Consider the following 18,278-nt stretch of genomic DNA (forward strand, 5'->3'; position numbering starts at 1 on the left):
CCAGGTTCGATCCCGACCACAGGTGCTGTCTGTGCGGAGTTTGTATGTTTCCCCCCCTTGACCACGTGGGTTTTCTCCGGGTGCTACAGTATCCTCCCACACTCCAAAGACGTACAGATCTGTAGGTCCATTTTTAAACTACGCCTTTGTTAAGCTCGGTTTGGAGATACAACAGGGAAACAGGCCCTTCAGCCCACCGAGTCCCTGCCCCCCAACATTCCTCGTACACTGGCACTATCCACACACTGGGGACAATTCACAATTTTCACCAGTCAAATGAACCTACAAATCTGTACATTTTTGGAGTGCGGGAGGAAACCGGAGCAGCCTGGGTAAAACCCACGTGGTCACAGGGAGAACGTACAAAAACTCCATACAGACAGCGCCCGTAGTCGGGATCGAACCTGGGACTCTGGCGCTGTAATGCAGCAACTTCACCACTGTGCTACCGTGTAAAACTAAAAACCAAAACTAAGATGTACCAAAGCTAGATACAATCAGTACAAACTCAAGTACAATAGATATATTTATCGATATTGTTTATGACACTTTATAAATATTTTTGTTTTGTTTTCTGTACGCTGTTTCACACTTGCTTTTTATTTTTTTATTCTGTTTGAAATAAATAATAAAAGTAAATAAATAAATAAAATAGAGCAAAGGGGATGATACATACATAACAGAGATGAGGTACAACCTTCCTATCTCCTAATACAAGTTTATAAGGGATAGGAGTAGAATTAGGCCATTCGGCCCATCTAGTCTACTCTGCCATTCAATCATGGCCGATGCATCTCTCTCCCTCCTAACCCCTTTCTGCTGAGCCTTCTCCCCATAACACTCCACCTAATCCAGGACATCATCGAACATTGACTTACGAACACTGACATCTCTCTCCAGGATAACTGCGTGCTGGTCCGCAACATCAATCAGCTGAATACTGACGAGGATAACTATGGCGATGCTTGTGATAACTGTCGATTGTCGATTAACAATGATCAACGAGACACGGATAATGATGGGAAAGGTGATGCCTGCGATGAAGACATGGATGGCGACGGTTAGTTTTTATCTCATCCCAGCAGAAACATAGTTGCTAGTGGAGACAGGTCATCTTGGTCAGCATGAGCAAGTTGGGCCGAAGGGCCTGTTCCACTGTTGTATGACACTATGACTGGAACAGTGGAGTATCATATTAGAAACATGAAAAAAAATTGGTGCAGGAGTAGACCATTCGGCCCTTCGAGACAGCACCGCCATTCAATGTGATAATGGCTGATCATCCCCAATCAGTACCCCGTTGCTGCTTTCTACCCATATCCCTTGATTCCGCTGGCCCTAAGAGCTAAATCTAGCTCTCTCTTGAAAACATCCAGTGAATGGGCCTCCACTGCCTTCTGTGGCAGAGAATTCCACACATTCACAACTCTCTGGGTGGAAATCTACGACGCAGTCAACCGCTCTCATCCCCGCATGTTCACCCATTTCCCAATAATCGGAGTTCCCAATTGTTGCATCTAAAATTACGAGAGGCATAGAGAGGGTGGACAGTCAGAACCTTTCCCCCCCACGGTGGAAATGTCCAACACTACACAGGTAGACGCAGGTAGACACAAAATGCTGGTCTAACTCAGCGGGTGAGGCAGCATCTCTGGAGAGAAGGAATGGGGGACGTTTCGGGTCGAGACCCTTCTTCAGACTGCACGCAGAGTCTCTTGCCCAGAGGAGGGGAATCGAGGACCAGATGTCAGGGGTTTAAGGTGAAGGGGAAAAGATTTAATAGGAATCTGAGGGGTGACTTTTTCACACAAAGGGTGGCGAGAGTATGGAACGAGATGCCAGAGGAGGTAGCTGAGGCTGGGACTATCCCAACGTTTCAGAATCAGTCAGACAGGTACATGGATTGCTATATTTAAGAGGGAGTTAGATGTGGCCCTTGTGGCTAAAGGGATCAGGGGGTATGGAGAGAAGGCAGGTACAGGATACTGAGATGAATGATCAGCTATGATCATATTGAATGGCGGTGCAGGCTCGAAGGGCCGAATGGTCTACTCCTGCACCTATTTTCTATGTTTCTATGGATAGGACAGGTTTGGAAGGATATGGACCAAATGCAGGTAGGTGAGACTAGTGTAGCTGGGACATTGTTGGCCGGTGTGGGCAAGTTGGGCCGAAGGGCCTGTTTCCACGCTGTATCACACTATAACTCTTTGTCTCAAGAGGGCACAGCTATAAGGTGAGAGGGGCAGGTTTAATGGAGATGTGTAAAATTTCCAAAATCGGTGTGTGTATTTTGCTTTGACGATGAATAACGTTTTGGTGACGCTTGTTGCATCTTCCCGTAGGGATTAAAAATTTCTTGGACAATTGCCAGAGGGTTCCCAACGTGGACCAGAAGGACAAGGATAACGACGGCGTGGGAGATGCTTGTGACAGCTGTCCGGATGTCATCAACCCAAACCAGGTCTGGCTGAGCAAACCTGACATTAACCCTGTGCAAACTCCATGCACTGGAGGGATTTGGGCCAAACACAGTGTACAAAATCATGAGAGGAATAGATCGGGTAGATGGATGCACAGAGCCTCTTGTCCAGAGTAGGAGAAGCGAGGACCAGAGGACATAGGTTCAAGGTGAAGGGGAAAAGATTTAATAGGAATCTGAGGGGTGGCTTTTTCACACAGAGGGTGGTGGGTGTATGGAACAAGCTGCCAGATGAGGTAGTTGAGGCTGGGATTATCCCAACGTTTAAGAAACAGTTAGACAGGTACATGGATAGGACAGGTTTGGAAGGATATGGACCAAACGCGGGCAGGTGGGACTAGTGTAGCTGGGACATTATTGACCAGTGTGGGCAAGTTGGGCCGAAGGGACTGTACGGAGTTTGTACATTCTCCACGTGACCGCGTGGGTTTTCTCCGGGTGCTCCAGTTTCCTCCCACTTTACAAAGACATGTAGGTTTGTAGGTTAATTGGGTTCTGTAAATTGTCCCTAGTGTGTAGGACAGAGCTAGTATACCGGTGGTCGCTGGTCGTCATGGACTCGGTGGGCCGAAGGGCCTGTTTCCACGCTGTATCTTTCAGTTTAGTTTAGAGATACAGCGCTGAAACAGGCCTTTCGGCCCACCGGGTCCGTGCCGACCAGTGATCCCCGCACACTAACACTATCCTACACACACTCGGGACAATTTTTACATTTACCAAGCCAATTAACCTACACATCTGTACGTCTTTGGAGTGTGGGAGGAAACCGAAGATCTCGGAGAAAACCCACGCAGGTCACGAGGAGAACGTACAAACTCCGTACAGACAGCACCCATAGTCGGGATCGAACCCGGGTCTCCGGCGCTGCATTCGCTGGAAGGCAGCAACTTTAATGCTTGTGCCACCATGATCTCTAAACAGTTGGTAGGAAAAAAAATCATTTTCTAATTGCTCCTGTTGGTTAAGGGCCTGTCCCACGAGCATGCGACCTGCATGCGGCAAGCGCAACCAAACCGGAAGCGGGGGCCGCGCAGAGGTCGAGTGATCCCTGTACAGGGCCGGTCCCACCAGCATGCGCCTGCATGCGGCAAGCACAACCAAACCGGAAGCGGAGGTCGAGTGAGTGACGCGAAGTTCGAGCGGAGTCCGCGGGAAATTCGCGCATGACGTACGGCGTCAAGACACTGCGTATGCCCGTCAAGGCGGTGCGTACGGCGTCGAGGTGGCTGCGGGCCGGGAAGCCATTGCCGCGCGGAATTTTTGAACACGGTCAGTTTTTCGGAGCCCCACGCGATGTCGGGACCTGCTCCGCACAACTCCATACGGCTCCGGCGATCGAAGTGGGACCGGCCCCGCGAGGCCGTATGGCTCAAGCGACCACGTTATGTCGCGCTTGCCGCATGCAGTCGCATGCTGGTGGGACCGGCCCTTAAGTGTTTCAAATTGTGATCTGAATCTATGTGTGTGCGATGGTGCACAGAATACTGCGCTGTCAGAACAAAGAATCTCCTTTGTAAGTAAAGAGCTTTGTGACCTGTTCCACTAACACCCGATGATTTTGTTTCACTGTTCACAGTCAGACATCGACAATGACCTTGTTGGAGATTCCTGCGACACAAATCAAGACAGGTACTTTCTTGGTTGTTTTGTGATCAGATATCTTTGATATGAACCTGAAATGCCTTACGTAGGAACTTCTAACGTTACAATCTAAAGGCTAATCTGGCAAAACACTAAGTGCTGGAGGAACTCAGTGCGTCAGGCAGCATGATGTATAAGATCATGAGGGGAATGGATCGGGTAATGGCTGGCACTGAAGATGGCTGCCATGGCGTACTGCTCCTTGCTGTTTTGTATGTGTTTGTTCATTTGTGTCGTCTGTGAAAATCCCATTCATTCACAGGTTCAAACTATAATGTTTTATTCTTATTGTTTTAATGTTTTATGTTTTATTTTTTAATATTTTTATTAGAAGTCATACACAGTAGTATAAATCAAATAATATAATACATTATGTATTATATTACAACATGTACAACTTCTTATTTTTTTATTTAATAATAAAAATGTAGTAGAAGCAAGAACGAGAGAGATAAAGAAAGTTGGGTAAGGTGGTGAAAGTGATAGTTCGTGAAAAAGTATAAGAAAAAGAGAGGGGAAAAAAAGGAAAAATAAAAATAATAAAATAAAAGGGATATACTTGGGAGTATAATTAGTGAATGGGTGATCGATGGTGAGAACAGACTCAGTGGGTCGAAGGGCTTGTTTCCATGCTGTGCCTCGAAACTAAAATTTGTTTGTCAGGCGTTCGGTTGCCAGGAAACCAACCCAAATTTGTGTTCCTTGTGATCTATGAGGTGGAAAATGACGCAGTAAATGCCGTCCCCAAATATCAATGGGATGGATTGAAAATCCACCTCTGCAAATGTTTTGCTTGGCCACCCAACTATAAAGACAAACGTGAATCAAGAGCGTCTAACAACCTTTAAAACACCAGTGACATCAATAATATTTCCCAACCCTTGTGTAACTTTGCGCATTCTTAATGGTTAACTATGTCGTGATGATACTTGGGAGTGGAGCACCAAGGCAAATTCCTTGTATGTGTACATGCTTGGCCAATAAACTTATTAATTCATTCATCCATAAACGCACAATATCTTTTACCCAGAGTAGGGAAATCGAGAACCAGAGGACATGGATTTAATGTGAGGGCAGAGGATTTATTAGGAACCTGAGGGGCAACTTTTTCACAAATAGGGTGGTTGGTCTATGGAATGAGCTGCTGGAAGAGATAGTTGAGGCAGGCACAGTGGTCGAGCCACTGCCTCACAGCACCAGTGACCTCGGGTGCTGTCTGTGTGGAGTTTGCACGTTCTCCTTGTGACCATGTGGGTTTCCTCCAGCTGCTCCAGTAGCCTCCTACATCCCAACGGCGCGCGGCTTTGTGGGTTAATTGGCCTCTGTGACCAGTCTTAACGTGAAAGTTGGATAACGTATAATTAGTGAACGGGTGATCGATGGTGAGAACAGACTCAGTGGGTCGAAGGGCTTGTTTCCATGCTGTGCCTCGAAACTAAAATTTGTTTGTCAGACATTCGGTTGCCAGGAAACCAACCCAAATTTGTGTTCCTTGCGTGCAGTTCTCTAATCTATGAGGTGGAAAATGACGCAAGTAAATGCCGTCCCAAATATCAATGGGATGGATTGAAAATCCACCTCTGCAAATGTTTTGCTTGGCCACCCAACTATAAAGACAAACGTGAATCAAGAGCGTCTAACAACCTTTAAAACACCAGTGACATCAATAATATTTCCCAACCCTTGTGTAACTTAACCTTAAATGAAGTGGAAATTATTTCGTTTGTTGACAAATCTTGATAAACATTTCAATAATGCTCATAGGTTCTCGGAGCAGAATTAGGCCATTTGGCCCATCGTGTCTACTCCGTCATTCAATCATGGCTGATCTATCTCTCCCTCCCAACCCCATTCTCCTGCCTGCCTCCCTATAACCCCTGACACCCGAACTAATCAAGAATCTGTCAATCTCTGCTTTAAAAATATCGACTGACTTGGCCTCCACAGCCGTCTGTGGCAATGAATTCCACAGATTCACCACCCTCTGACTAAAGAAATTCTTCCTCCTCTCCTTTCTAAAGATACATACCTTTATTCTGAGGCTACGACCTCTGATCCTAGACTCTCCCACTAGTGGAAACATCCTCTCCACATCTATTCCATCCAAGCCTTCCACTATTCGGAAAGTTTCAACGAGGTTCCCTCTCCCACCCCCATCCTTCTAAACTCCAGCGAGTACAGGCCCAGTGCTGACAAACACTCATCATATGTTAACCTGGGATCATTTCCGTAAACCTCCTCTGGACCCTCTCCAGCGCCAGCACATCTTCCTCAGATATGGGGCCCAAAATTTCAACGGATAAAAACATTATAATGGAGCAAGTTTGAACTCTGATGTTTTGCGCTCCCATTAATATCAAGTACCGTTCTAGTGCATAGATTATCATGGGCACAATCTAGATGATCCTCTACAATAATCCTCCACACTGTTGCCCCGCAATGATTCGCTCTCAGCCCCCATCTATCCTCTTTATCCATCCACGACTATGCAGACAAATACGAATCCAACTCGATTTACAGCCCAGACCATCACGCCAAACAACCACCTTTCTATTGACTCCATCTGCACCTCACGCTGCCTCAGCAAGGCCAGCAGCATAATCAAGGACCAGTCCCACCCTGGCCACTCCCTCTTCACCCCTCGGTCTGAAGAAGGGTACCCACTCATCACTGATCTTTTTTCTCCAGTGTTGCTGCCTGACACACTGCGTTACTCCAACCCTATATAGAACATCTACTTGGGGCTCATGGATTCATACAGCATGGATACAGGCCAACATGCCCACGCCAACCAAGATGCTCCATCTACACTAATCCCACCTGCCCGCGTTTGTCCTTTATCCATCTGAACTTTTCCTATCCATGTACCTGACCAAATGCCTTTTAAATGCAGTTATAGTCCCAGCCTCAACTACCTCCTCTGGCAGCTTGTTCCATACACCCACCCACCACCAGAATGAAAAAGAGATATTGAGAACGAGAATAATGGGAGGCACGGTGGCACAGGGGTACAGTGCCAGAGACCCGAGTTCGATCCTGACTACGGCTGCTGTCTAAACAGGGTTTGTACGTTCTCCCCGTGACCTGCGTGGGTTTTCTCCAGTTTCCTCCCACACTCCAAATAAGTGCAGGTTTGTAGGGTTCATTGGCTTGGTAAAATTAGTTGTCCCTCATGTGAGTAGGATAGTGTTGGTGTGCGGGGTTCGCTGGTCGGTGGGCTGAAGGGCCTGTTTCCGCGCTGCAACTCGAAACAGCTTTTTTCCACGAAGGGTAGCTCTACTCCATAACCAAAAGTCTGTAGCCTCCTTATGCTCTGGCATTTTATTTCATTCACACTTTTAAATTATACTGTTTTATTCTTAATTGTTTACTGTATGTCGTGTTGTTACTTGCGAGCGGAGCATCGAGTTTCGTAAAATTTCGAAATTTTGTAATGTTTTATGTTTTATTTTTAATTGTTTACTGTATGTCGTGTTGTTACTTGCGAGCGGAGCATCGAGGCAAATTCCTTGTATGTGTTCGTACTTGGCCAATAAACGTATTCATTCAAACTAAACAAAAGGAATGGCGTGGCTAAGATGTTGCTGTGTTTCTTTGTATTGCCAGCGACGGAGACGGGCACCAGGACAGCAACGACAACTGCCCCACCATCATCAACAGCTCCCAGCTTGACACTGACAAGGATGGGCTTGGAGATGAGTGCGATGATGACGATGATAATGACGGAATCCCTGATGTCTTCCCGCCTGGCCCAGATAATTGTAGACTGGTCGCCAATCCTGGCCAGGAGGACGATAACTGTGAGTATGGGAAGCCCTGCTGTGCCCGAGGGAAAAACTAATTGGCACATCATGGCAACACCAACATTGGCTGCAGCGGAGGTGGTGAAGGTGGTTCAGTTCATCTTGGTCGGCATTCTGACCTTTCCGTTCAGTTCAGTTGAGTTTATTGTCCTGAATTACCAGTGAACTGGTACCAGTGTACTGAGGTACCAGTGAAAATCATTTGTTGCGTGCTATCCAGTCAGCAGAAAGGCAATACATGATTACAATCGAGCCTTTCACAGTGTACAGACACAAGATAAGGGAATAACGTTCAGTTCAAGTAAAGCCAGTAGAGTCCGATCAAAGATAGTTCGAGGGTCATCAATGAGATAGATCAGGGGTTAGTTGAGGCAACGTTTCAGTCTGAAGAAGGGTTTTGACCCGAAACGTTGCCTATTTCCTTCGCTCCATAGATGCTGCCTCACCCGCTGAGTTTCTCCAGCATTTTTGTCTACCTTCGATTTTCCAGCATCTGCAGTTCCTTCTTAAATATATAAGATTTAGTTTTAGTTTGACTTTTGGCGATACAGCATGGAAACAGGCCCTTCAGCCCACTGAATACATTCTGACCTTTCACATTAGTACTATATTATCCCGCTTTCTCATTGACTTGTCTGTACTCAAAGCCTCTTTGTAACAAAGGCCAAAAATACCACTTATCTTCTTAAATGCGTTACAGCTGCAGATTTGCTTTCCCAGATCCCTTGTCCATCAACATTGCCCAACCTACCACTACTTAACTCACACACTCACTATTTTATTTGATGTAATTATTCAATGCAGCCAGCATCAGATTACATCAACATTTGCCTCATTGTTCGACATATCTAAACCATCTTCTTGCCTCTGATTGTAAGTTTCAGCACGGGATCTAGCGACACTAACCATTGGTCGAAACTGGTTTCTGCTTCTTCTACGTTCCGCCGATTATTTAAAAAAAAAAAAAAAAAATAGGTTCCCTTTTTAAAAATCGGTCATTTTTTAGTCAAAGCCGGTTGCGATGCTAGTTGAAGGTGGTTACCGGAGGTTGCAGGTAGTGGAAGGCAACCACCTGCAACCACCTGCAACCACCTGCAACCACCTGCAACCACCTGCAACCACCTGCAACCTCCGGCAACCTCCGGCAACCACCACCTTCAACTGGCATCGCAACCGCAACATAAAAGAAGCGGAAACCACTTTCGACCATTAGGGAGACTGACAAAAACCTCCGGGAACCGCACGGAAACCTTGGGTGGGGCGCAAAGTCTCCAGAGGTTTCCGTTCAGGTTTCCTAAGTGGGACAGAGGCATAAGTGGGACGGGCACAACGTTGCTGAAGAACCAGGTGGGTTATGGACATTCCGATGGTTTCAGTGTTGAAAATATGGAGGTCATGCCATCGTATATCTCATGTCAGGGCAAGCGCTCTTTGAGAAAGGAGCTGATGAGGAACTTCTTTAGCCAGAGGGCAGCCTTCTTATCGAGTCCACATACAAGATTAGAAGTTGTTCAGCCAGAGTTGAACACACTTCTCGGCATCTACGTACAGTGGTGTCTATCTTGTCGCTCCTTGTGCGCGGTGGTGGAACGATTGGTGGAGACAGGGCCGCGACGTGAACACGCTTTCCTTGACCCCAGAGGGTGGTGAATCCGTGGAACTCATTGCCACAGAGAGCTGTGGAGGCCAAGTCAGTGGATATTTTTAAGGCAAAGATAGACAGATTCTTGATTGGAACGGGTGGTCAAGGGTTATGGGGAGAAGGCAGGAAAATGGGATTAGGAGGCAGAGATAAGCCACGATTGAATGGCGGAGTGGACTGGATGGGCCGAATGGACTAATTCTACTCCTATAACTTGTGAACGTGTGACCTTGCTTACGTAAGGGTGAGAGACATCCTGGGGAGTGGGGCGGGGGGGGATTTTTCCTACTCTAGCCTAATTACTGCTGCAGCCAAAGAGCTTTGTGGACAGAGGTGCTCTGTGCTGGTGGGACAAAGTCCAATGTCCGCAATGGGGTGGAGTTGAATCGGACAATACCCTAGCTTATGGGAGGACCGTTCAAAAGCCTGACAGCAGAGGGGAAGAAACGGTTCCTGAGTCTGGTGGTACAAAGATGTGGTTTGGTCAGGCTAAGACTTCGAAAGTTGTAGAAGTAAATGAAGTGGAAATCTCCTGATCTGTATCCTTCATTTTAGTTGTCATCCATCTTATGCAATTATGTTGGATTGTGCTAACTTAAGTTGGAGCAACTTCCGCCGCTATTAGAACGGAAAGCTTTTCATTTCTAATTCTGAACCCAATAAAATATTGCTCGTGAATGCCGTCCTAAGTCAGATTTGGAAAGAGTGGTTTTATGCAAGAAGCATTCCTCCCATCTGTTACCAGGATTTTGAATGGTCCTTCTATAAGCTAGGGTACTGTCTGATTCACCTCTACCCCGTTGCGGACATTGGACATTGTCTCTGGAACTGATGCACTACAATGCTGAGAACTATATTCTGCCCTCTGTGTCTTCCCCTTTGCTCTCCCTATTGTACCTGAGTTTGGCTTGATTGTATTTATGTATAGTATTCTCTGATCTGTTTGGACAGCAGGCAAAACAAAGCTTTTCACTGTACCTCGTTACATAGAAACATAGAAACATAGAAATTAGGTGCAGGAGTAGGCCATTCGGCCCTTCGAGCCTGCACCGCCATTCAATATGATCATGGCTGATCATCCAACTCAGTATCCCGCACCTGCCTTCTCTCCATACCCTCTGAAGCCCTTAGCCACAAGGGCCACATCGAACTCCCTCTTAAATATAGCCAATGAACTGGCCTCGACTACCCTCTGCGGCAGAGAGTTCCAGAGATTCACCACTCTCTGTGTGAAAAAAGTTCTTCTCATCTCGGTTTTAAAGGATTTCCCCCTTATCCTTAAGCTGTGACCCCTTGTCCTGGACTTCCCCAACATCGAGAGCAATCTTCCTGCATCTAGCCTGTCCAACCCCTTAAGAATTTTGTAAGTTTCTATAAGATCCCCCTCTCAATCTCCTAAATTCTAGAGAGTATAAACCAAGTCTATCCAGTCTTTCTTCATAAGACAGTCCTGACATCCCAGGAATCAGTCTGGTGAACCGTCCCTGCACTCCCTCTATGGCTATATTGTCCTTCCTCAGATTTGGAGACCAAAACTGTACGCAATACTCCAGGTGTGGTCTCACCGAGACCATATACAACTGCAGTAGAACCTCCCTGCTCCTATACTCAAACCCTTTTGCTATGACGTGACAATAATAAATAGAAATTTAAACCTAAAAGATGTTCAAATCTCAGGTACACAAAAAAGCTGGAGAAACTCAGCGGGTGCAGCAGCATCTATGGAGCGAAGGAAATAGGCAACGTTTCGGGTCGAAACGTTGCCTATTTCCTTCGCTCCATAGATGCTGCTGGACCCGCTGAGTTTCTCCAGCTTTTTTGTGTACCTGAGATTTTCCAGCATCCTTAGTTCCTTCTTAAACACTTCAAATCTCAGGTGTTTGCTCGTGGCTTTTCCTCTATAACCCGTTTGGATAGCTAGTAATTAAACAATTTGATGGTTATTAATTAAACAATTCAATTGAATTTAGCAACATTCGATTGTTGACATGAATTATCATGCCTTATGAAAAGTTATAGACGTACTCTGGCGTTGTGTGTCTACTTTTTTACAATGGCACAACTTTACTTATTTCACTTAGTTGACGGAGTTGGGGACATCTGTGAAGGTGATTTTGATCAGGACACCATCATTGACAGAATAGATGTTTGCCCTGAGAATGCAGAGGTGACTTTAACCGATTTCAGGGCGTACCAGACCGTTGTCCTCGATCCTGAAGGCGATGCACAAATTGATCCAAACTGGGTGGTACTTAACCAGGTGAGAGTTGATATGAACAACGTTATGTCATCTTAATACTGGGTACAGTCTTATACTAACAGCCAGGAGAGGGATTGGGCAGGTAGACGCACAGAGTCCCATGCCCAGAGTGGGGGAGTCAAGAATTATAGATTTAAGGAAAGGGGGGGCGTGGGGAGATTTAATAGGAAGCTGAGGGATAACTTTTTCATATAAAGAGTGGTGGGTGTATGGAACGAACTGTAGTTGAGGCAGGTACTATTGTAACATTTAAGAAACATTTGGACAGGTATATGGATAGGACAGGTTCAGATGGACATGTGTCCAACGCAGGCAGGTGGGACTAGTGTAGATGGGACATGTTGGTCGGTGTGTGGGCAAGTTGGGCCGAAGGGCCTGTTTCCAGTTTGTATCACTATGACGCACCAGCTTCTGCAGTTCCTTGCTATTACACTTGGCTTCCGGCTCAAAAGCCTTCTTTACCCTGGTGGTTCCTTTACCTTTTTTTTGCAAGTTTCCACATGCCCCGACACCAAACAGAATATACATTGTTTAGTTTAGTTTAGTTTGGAGTTACAGTGCTGAAACATGCCCTGCGACCCACGCGTAAACTTCGCTCGAACTTCATGTCACTCACACGACCTCCGCGCGGCCCCCCGCTTCTGGTTTGGCCGCGCTTGCCGCACGCAGGCGCATGCTGGTGGGACCGGCCCTTTAGGTCGCACTTGCCGCATGGAGTCACATGCTGGTGGGACCGGCCCTTTAGGCAGCAACTCTACCGCTGCGCACTGCTCCAACCTTGGCTCTACATGAAGTCTGTTCGATTGTCATTCTAGTAGAGTGCCTTGCCAGGTTGTACTGCGCTAAAGGTGATGTGTAGGTTATTGTGTAACCTTCCCTAACCCAATTGATTTGTTTCAGGGAATGGAAATAGTACAGACAATGAACAGTGATCCTGGCCTGGCTGTGGGTAAGTAACATCATATAATGCATTCATTCACCTTGTACAGAAACAATAGCATCATCATAGCTAATTGCCAGAGGAACGCAATGTTTGATTGCAGTCGTAAGTTCAAAACTTCATGTTATAGGAGCAGAATTAGGCCATTCGGCCCATCAAGTTTACTCCACCATTAACCCACAAACTGGCTGATCTATCCTTCCTCCTTAACCCCATTCTCCTGCCGTCTCCCCATACCCCTGACACCCGTACTAGTCAAAAAATCTGTCAATCTTTGCCTTAAATACCCACCGACTTGGCCTCCGCAGCCGTCTGTGGCAAAGAATTCCACAGATTCACCACCCTCTGACTGAAGAAATTCCTCCCTATCTTCTTTGTAAAGGAACGTCCTTTAATTCTGAGGCTGTGGCTTCTGGTCCCAGACTCTCCCACTAGTGGAAACATCCTCTCCACATCCACTCTATCCAGGACTTTCACGATTCGATAAGGTTCAATGAGGTTCCCCCTCATTCCTCTAAACTCCACAGAGAGTACAGGCCCAGTGCCGTCAAACGCTCATCGTAGGTTAACCCACTCATTCCTGGGATCATCCTTGTAAACCTCCTCTGGACCCTCTCCAGTGCCAGCACGCCCTTTCCTCAGATATGGGGCCCAAAAGTGCTCACGATACTCCAAGTGCCGCCTGACCAGCGTCTCACAGAGCCCCAGTATTACGGCCCTTATCCTGACTGAAAGAGTTTTGCAGCTACTGCTGTCCCAATCAGTATCAATGGTGCTGATGTAGAAATGGTTCAGAGCGTCAGGTTCCTTGGCGTTAATATTTCCAAAGATCTGTTGTGGACCAAGCACGTTGATTAATGCAACACCAATGCCCCTATTCAGGCACGGAAATCGCTGTCAAAACATGCGGGGGGACACGAACACTTAGAAAGCGTCTGTTAAAATACGGATTACAAAACATGGGGGGGGGGGGGGGGGGGGGATTGTCCCCCACCTCTCAAAGTGGGGGCCCCCCCCCCCCCCCCTCCCCACACCCCCCCCCCCCCCCCCCCGTCCCCCCAAGGATGTCCGCCCCTGCTGCTAGAGGAGGTAGTTGAGGCGGGAAGTATAACAACTTTCAAAAGACAATTGGACAGGAAAGATTGAGGGGGGCCAAACGTGGGGAGGTGGGACTAGTGCAGATGGGGCATCTTGGTCAGCACGGGGAGTTGGACCAAAGGTAGACACACAATGGAGGAACTCAGCAGCTCAGGCAGCATCTCTGGAGAATATGGATAGCTGACGCCTCTGGTTGGGACCCTTCTTGAGACTCGACCCAAGCAGAGGTTTCATTCTTCAGGGAACGGGGGTTCCCCTCCCCCACCATAGATGAGGCTTACACCAGGGTTTCTTCAATTAAATTAGATTAGATTAGATTAGATAGCCTTTATTGTCATTCAGACCGAAGTCTGAACGAAATTGCAGCAGTCATACATATAATACAATAAAAACAACAATAAACTCGTATTAACATCCACCACAGTGAGTCCACACAATACCCCGTAACACTGTTCTCTCTCCCCATCCTCCCACTCGCAACAAGGGCAGAGTCCCCCTAGTCCTCACCTTCCACCCCACTAGCCGTCACATACAACAAATAGTCCTCCGTCAGTTTCGCCACCTCCAACGTGACCCCACCACTCGCCACATCTTCCCATCTCCCCCTATTTCTCCCTTCCGCAAAGACCGCCCCCTCCGTAACTCCATGGTCAATTCTTCCCTTCCCTCCCGCACCACCCCCTCCCTGAGCACTTTCCCTTGCAACCACAAGAGATGCTACACTTGTCGATTTACCTCCCCCCCTCGACTCCATTCAAGGACCCAAGCAGTCTTTCCGACAGAGGTTCACCTGTACCTCCCCCAACCTCATCTATTGCATCCGCTGCTCTAGATGTCAGCTGATCTACATCGGTGAGACCAAGCGTAGGCTTGGCGATCGTTTCGCCGAACACCTCCGCTCGGTCCACATTAACCTACTTGACCTCCTGGTGGCTCAGCACTTCAACTCCCCCTCCCATTCCGTATCCAACCTTTCTGTCCTGGGTCTCCTCCATGGCCAGAGTGAGCACCACCGGAAATTGGAGGAGCAGCACCTCATATTCCGCTTGGGCAGTTTACACCCCAGCGGCATGAATATTGACCTCCAATTTCCGGTAGCCCTTAGTGTCTCCTCCCCTTCTCAGCTCTCCCTCAGCCCTCTGGCTCCTCCTCTTCCTTTCTTCTTCCCCCCCCCCCCCCCAACCCTACATCAGTCTGAAGAAGGGTTTTGGCCCGAAACGTTGCCCATTTCCTTCGTTCAATAGATGCTGCCTCACCCGCTGAGTTTCTCCAGCACTTTTGTCTACCTTGGATTTTCCAGCATCTGCAGTTCCTTCTCAAACAGAGATCTCCAGAGATGCTGCCTGACCCGCTGAATTACTCCATAAGTTAATAAGTGATAGGGGCAGAATTAGGCCATTTGGCCCATCAAGACTACGCTGCCATTCAATCATGGCTGACCTATCTCTCGCCCTCAACCCCACTCTCCTGCCTTCTCCCCATAACCCCTGGCACCTGTACTAATCAAGTATATATCTATCTCTGCCTTAAAAAAATATCCACTGTCTTAACCTCCACAGCCTTCTGTGGCATTTTGTTTCTATCTTTGGTATAAACCAGCATCTGCTGTCCCTTACTGTTACAGTGGGGCCGAGAGGCCTCTTCCTGTGCTCTGTGTGACTGTGACTATCAATGGCTCTATGACTGATGGCTGGATCTTATCAATGGGCCGCTGTTTAAGAATAAGGGGTAAGTCATTTAGAACAGAGATGAGGAAACACTTTTTCCACACAGAGTTGTGAGTCTGTGGTGGAGGCCGGTTCTCTGGATACTTTCAAGAGAGAGCTAGATAGGACTCTTAAAGATAGCGAGTCTGGGGATATGGGAAGAAGGCAGGAACGGGGTACTGATTGGGGATGATCAGCCATGATCACATTGTATGGCGGTGCTGGCTCGAAGGGCCGGATGGCCTCCTCCTGCGCCTGTTGACTGTTGTCTATTGTCTATTGTCACCATGCAGGCTATACGGCGTTCAATGGAGTTGATTTTGAAGGCACGTTCCATGTCAACACCATGACCGATGACGATTACGCTGGGTTTATCTTCGGATACCAGGACAGTTCCAGCTTCTACGTGGTGATGTGGAAGCAGACGGAGCAGACCTACTGGCAGGCCACCCCCTTCCGTGCCGTGGCCGAACCCGGCATCCAGCTCAAGGTACGCATCTAGTTCCATTGGCAATAGGCCAGCTTCACTAGGGAGGTTCATGTGGGTTAGATTGAATACTCCCCAGCTTTCACGCGGATGTCGCCAGGACTAGACGGTGTGACCTCTAGGGACAAGATAAGTAGGCAGAGACTCTATAACTTGGTGCACAAGAGGATGAGGGGTGATCTAATGACAGAGGTGTATCAGATCATGAGAGGTATAGATCGGGTAGATGCACAGAGTCTCTTGCCCAGAGTAGGGGAATCGAGGACCAGCGGGCATAGGTTTATGGTGAAGTGGAAAAGATTTAACAGGAATCTGAGAGGTAACTTTCACACACAGGGTGGTGGGTGTGTGGAACGAGCTGCCAGAGGAGATAGCTGAGGCAGGGACTATCGCAACATTTAAGAAACAGTTAAACAGGTACATTGATAGGACAAGTTTGGAGGGATAGAAACATAGAAACATAGAAATTAGGTGCAGGAGTAGGCCATTCGGCCCTTCGAGCCTGCACCGCCATTTAATATGATCATGGCTGATCATCCAACTCAGTATCCCGTACCTGCCTTTTCTCCATACCCTCTGATCCCCTTGGCCACAAGGGCCACATCTAACTCCCTCTTAAATATAGCCAATGAACTGGCCTCAACTACCCTCTGTGGCAGAGAGTTCCAGAGATTCACCACTCTCTGTGTGAAAAAAGTTCTCCTCATCTCGGTTTTAAAGGATTTCCCCCTTATCCTTAAGCTGTGACCCCTTGTCCTGGACTTCCCCAACATCGGAAACAATCTTCCTGCATCTAGCCTGTCCAACCCCTTAAGAATATTATATAAGGATATGGGCCAAACGCGGGCAGGTGGGAGTTAAGTAGGCCGGTGTCGGGCAAGTTGGGCCGAAGGGCCTGTTTCCACACTGTATGACTCTATGACCTCTAGAGACCCAACGTTCTTCACTTCCTGCCACCATGCCACACCCCCCACCCACACCAGCTCCATGAATCTTTCATCTTGTCATCTCCAAGTATCCCCTCTTAATGCAGTTAGGTTTTTATCTCGGCCAAGTACCAAAGAATAATTCTCCCTAGAGTCACAAGCTAAATCCTGTGTGATTTGCAGGGAATGTTATCTTTCATAGACTGGCCCTTCTGCCCAACTCATTCATGCCGTCCAACATGCCCATGTTCTCTCCTATTGGTCCATTCCTTCCTAACATTTTAGATCGATGTATCTGTCCAAGTGTCTTTTAAATGCTGTAATAGTCCGTGCCTTAAATAGCTCCTCTGGCAGCTCATTCCATGCACCCACCATCCTCTGAGGGAAGAAGTTGCCGCTCAGATTCCTCTTAAATTTTTCCCATCTCACCTTAAATCTAAGGTATATTCATAGCACTGGGCTGTAAGCTGCCCAAGCAAAATATGAAACTGGAGGAACAGCATCTCATATTTCGCTTGGGCAGTTTACAGCTCTGGGCGTGCACATCTCTGAAGATCTCTCCTGGTCCGAGAACACTGATGCTATTATAAAGAAAGCACATCAGCGCCTCTACTTCCTGAGAAGATTACGGAGAGTCGGTTTGTCAAGGAGGACTCTCTCGAACTTCTACAGGTGCACAGTAGAGAGCATGCTGACCGGTTGCATCATGGCTTGGTTCGGCAACTTGAGTGCCCAGGAGCGAAAAAGACTACAAAAAGTAGTAAACACTGCCCAGTCCATCATCGGCTCCGACCTCCCTTCCATTGAGGGGATCTATTGCAATCGCTGCCTCAAATAGGCTGGCAGTATCATCAAAGGCCCACATCATCCTGGCCACACACTCATCTCCCCACTACCTTCAGGTAGAAGGTACAGGAGCCTGAAGACTGCAACGTCCAGGTTCAGAAACAGCTACTTCCCCACAGCCATCAGGCTATTGAACTTAACTCAAACAAAACTCTGAACATTAATAGCCCATTATCTGTTTATTTGCACTTTATCAGTTTATTTATTCATGTGTGTATATATTTCTACAATGGTATATGGACACACTGATCTGTTCTGTATTCATGCCTTCTCTATTGTGTTGTGCTGAAGCAAAGCACGAATTTCTGTCTGAAGAAGGGTTTCGGCCCGAAACGTTGCCTATTTCCTTCGCTCCTAGATGCTGTGTTTCTCCAGAGTTTCTCCAGCATTTTTGTGTACCTTCGATTTTCCAGCATCTGCAGTTCCTTCTTAAACGCAAGAATTTCA

The 18,278-nt window shown here is 47.4% G+C and overlaps 1 protein-coding gene across 1 annotated transcript in view; it reads left to right on the top strand.

Annotated features, from left to right (window-relative positions):
- The window catches only part of LOC129694963 (thrombospondin-4-like), a 113,041-nt gene that overhangs the window by 80,926 nt on the left and 13,837 nt on the right, over positions 1-18,278 (top strand). The window contains exons 13-19 of the mRNA XM_055631704.1: positions 901-1,060; positions 2,346-2,464; positions 4,059-4,111; positions 7,730-7,923; positions 11,650-11,828; positions 12,729-12,777; positions 15,866-16,062. Coding sequence (XP_055487679.1) covers positions 901-1,060; positions 2,346-2,464; positions 4,059-4,111; positions 7,730-7,923; positions 11,650-11,828; positions 12,729-12,777; positions 15,866-16,062 — 951 coding nt within the window. The remainder of the gene's footprint in view (positions 1-900; positions 1,061-2,345; positions 2,465-4,058; positions 4,112-7,729; positions 7,924-11,649; positions 11,829-12,728; positions 12,778-15,865; positions 16,063-18,278) is intronic.

This window comes from Leucoraja erinacea, chromosome 3, assembly GCF_028641065.1.
Source record: "Leucoraja erinacea ecotype New England chromosome 3, Leri_hhj_1, whole genome shotgun sequence".
NCBI classification, from domain to species: Eukaryota; Metazoa; Chordata; class Chondrichthyes; order Rajiformes; family Rajidae; genus Leucoraja; species Leucoraja erinaceus.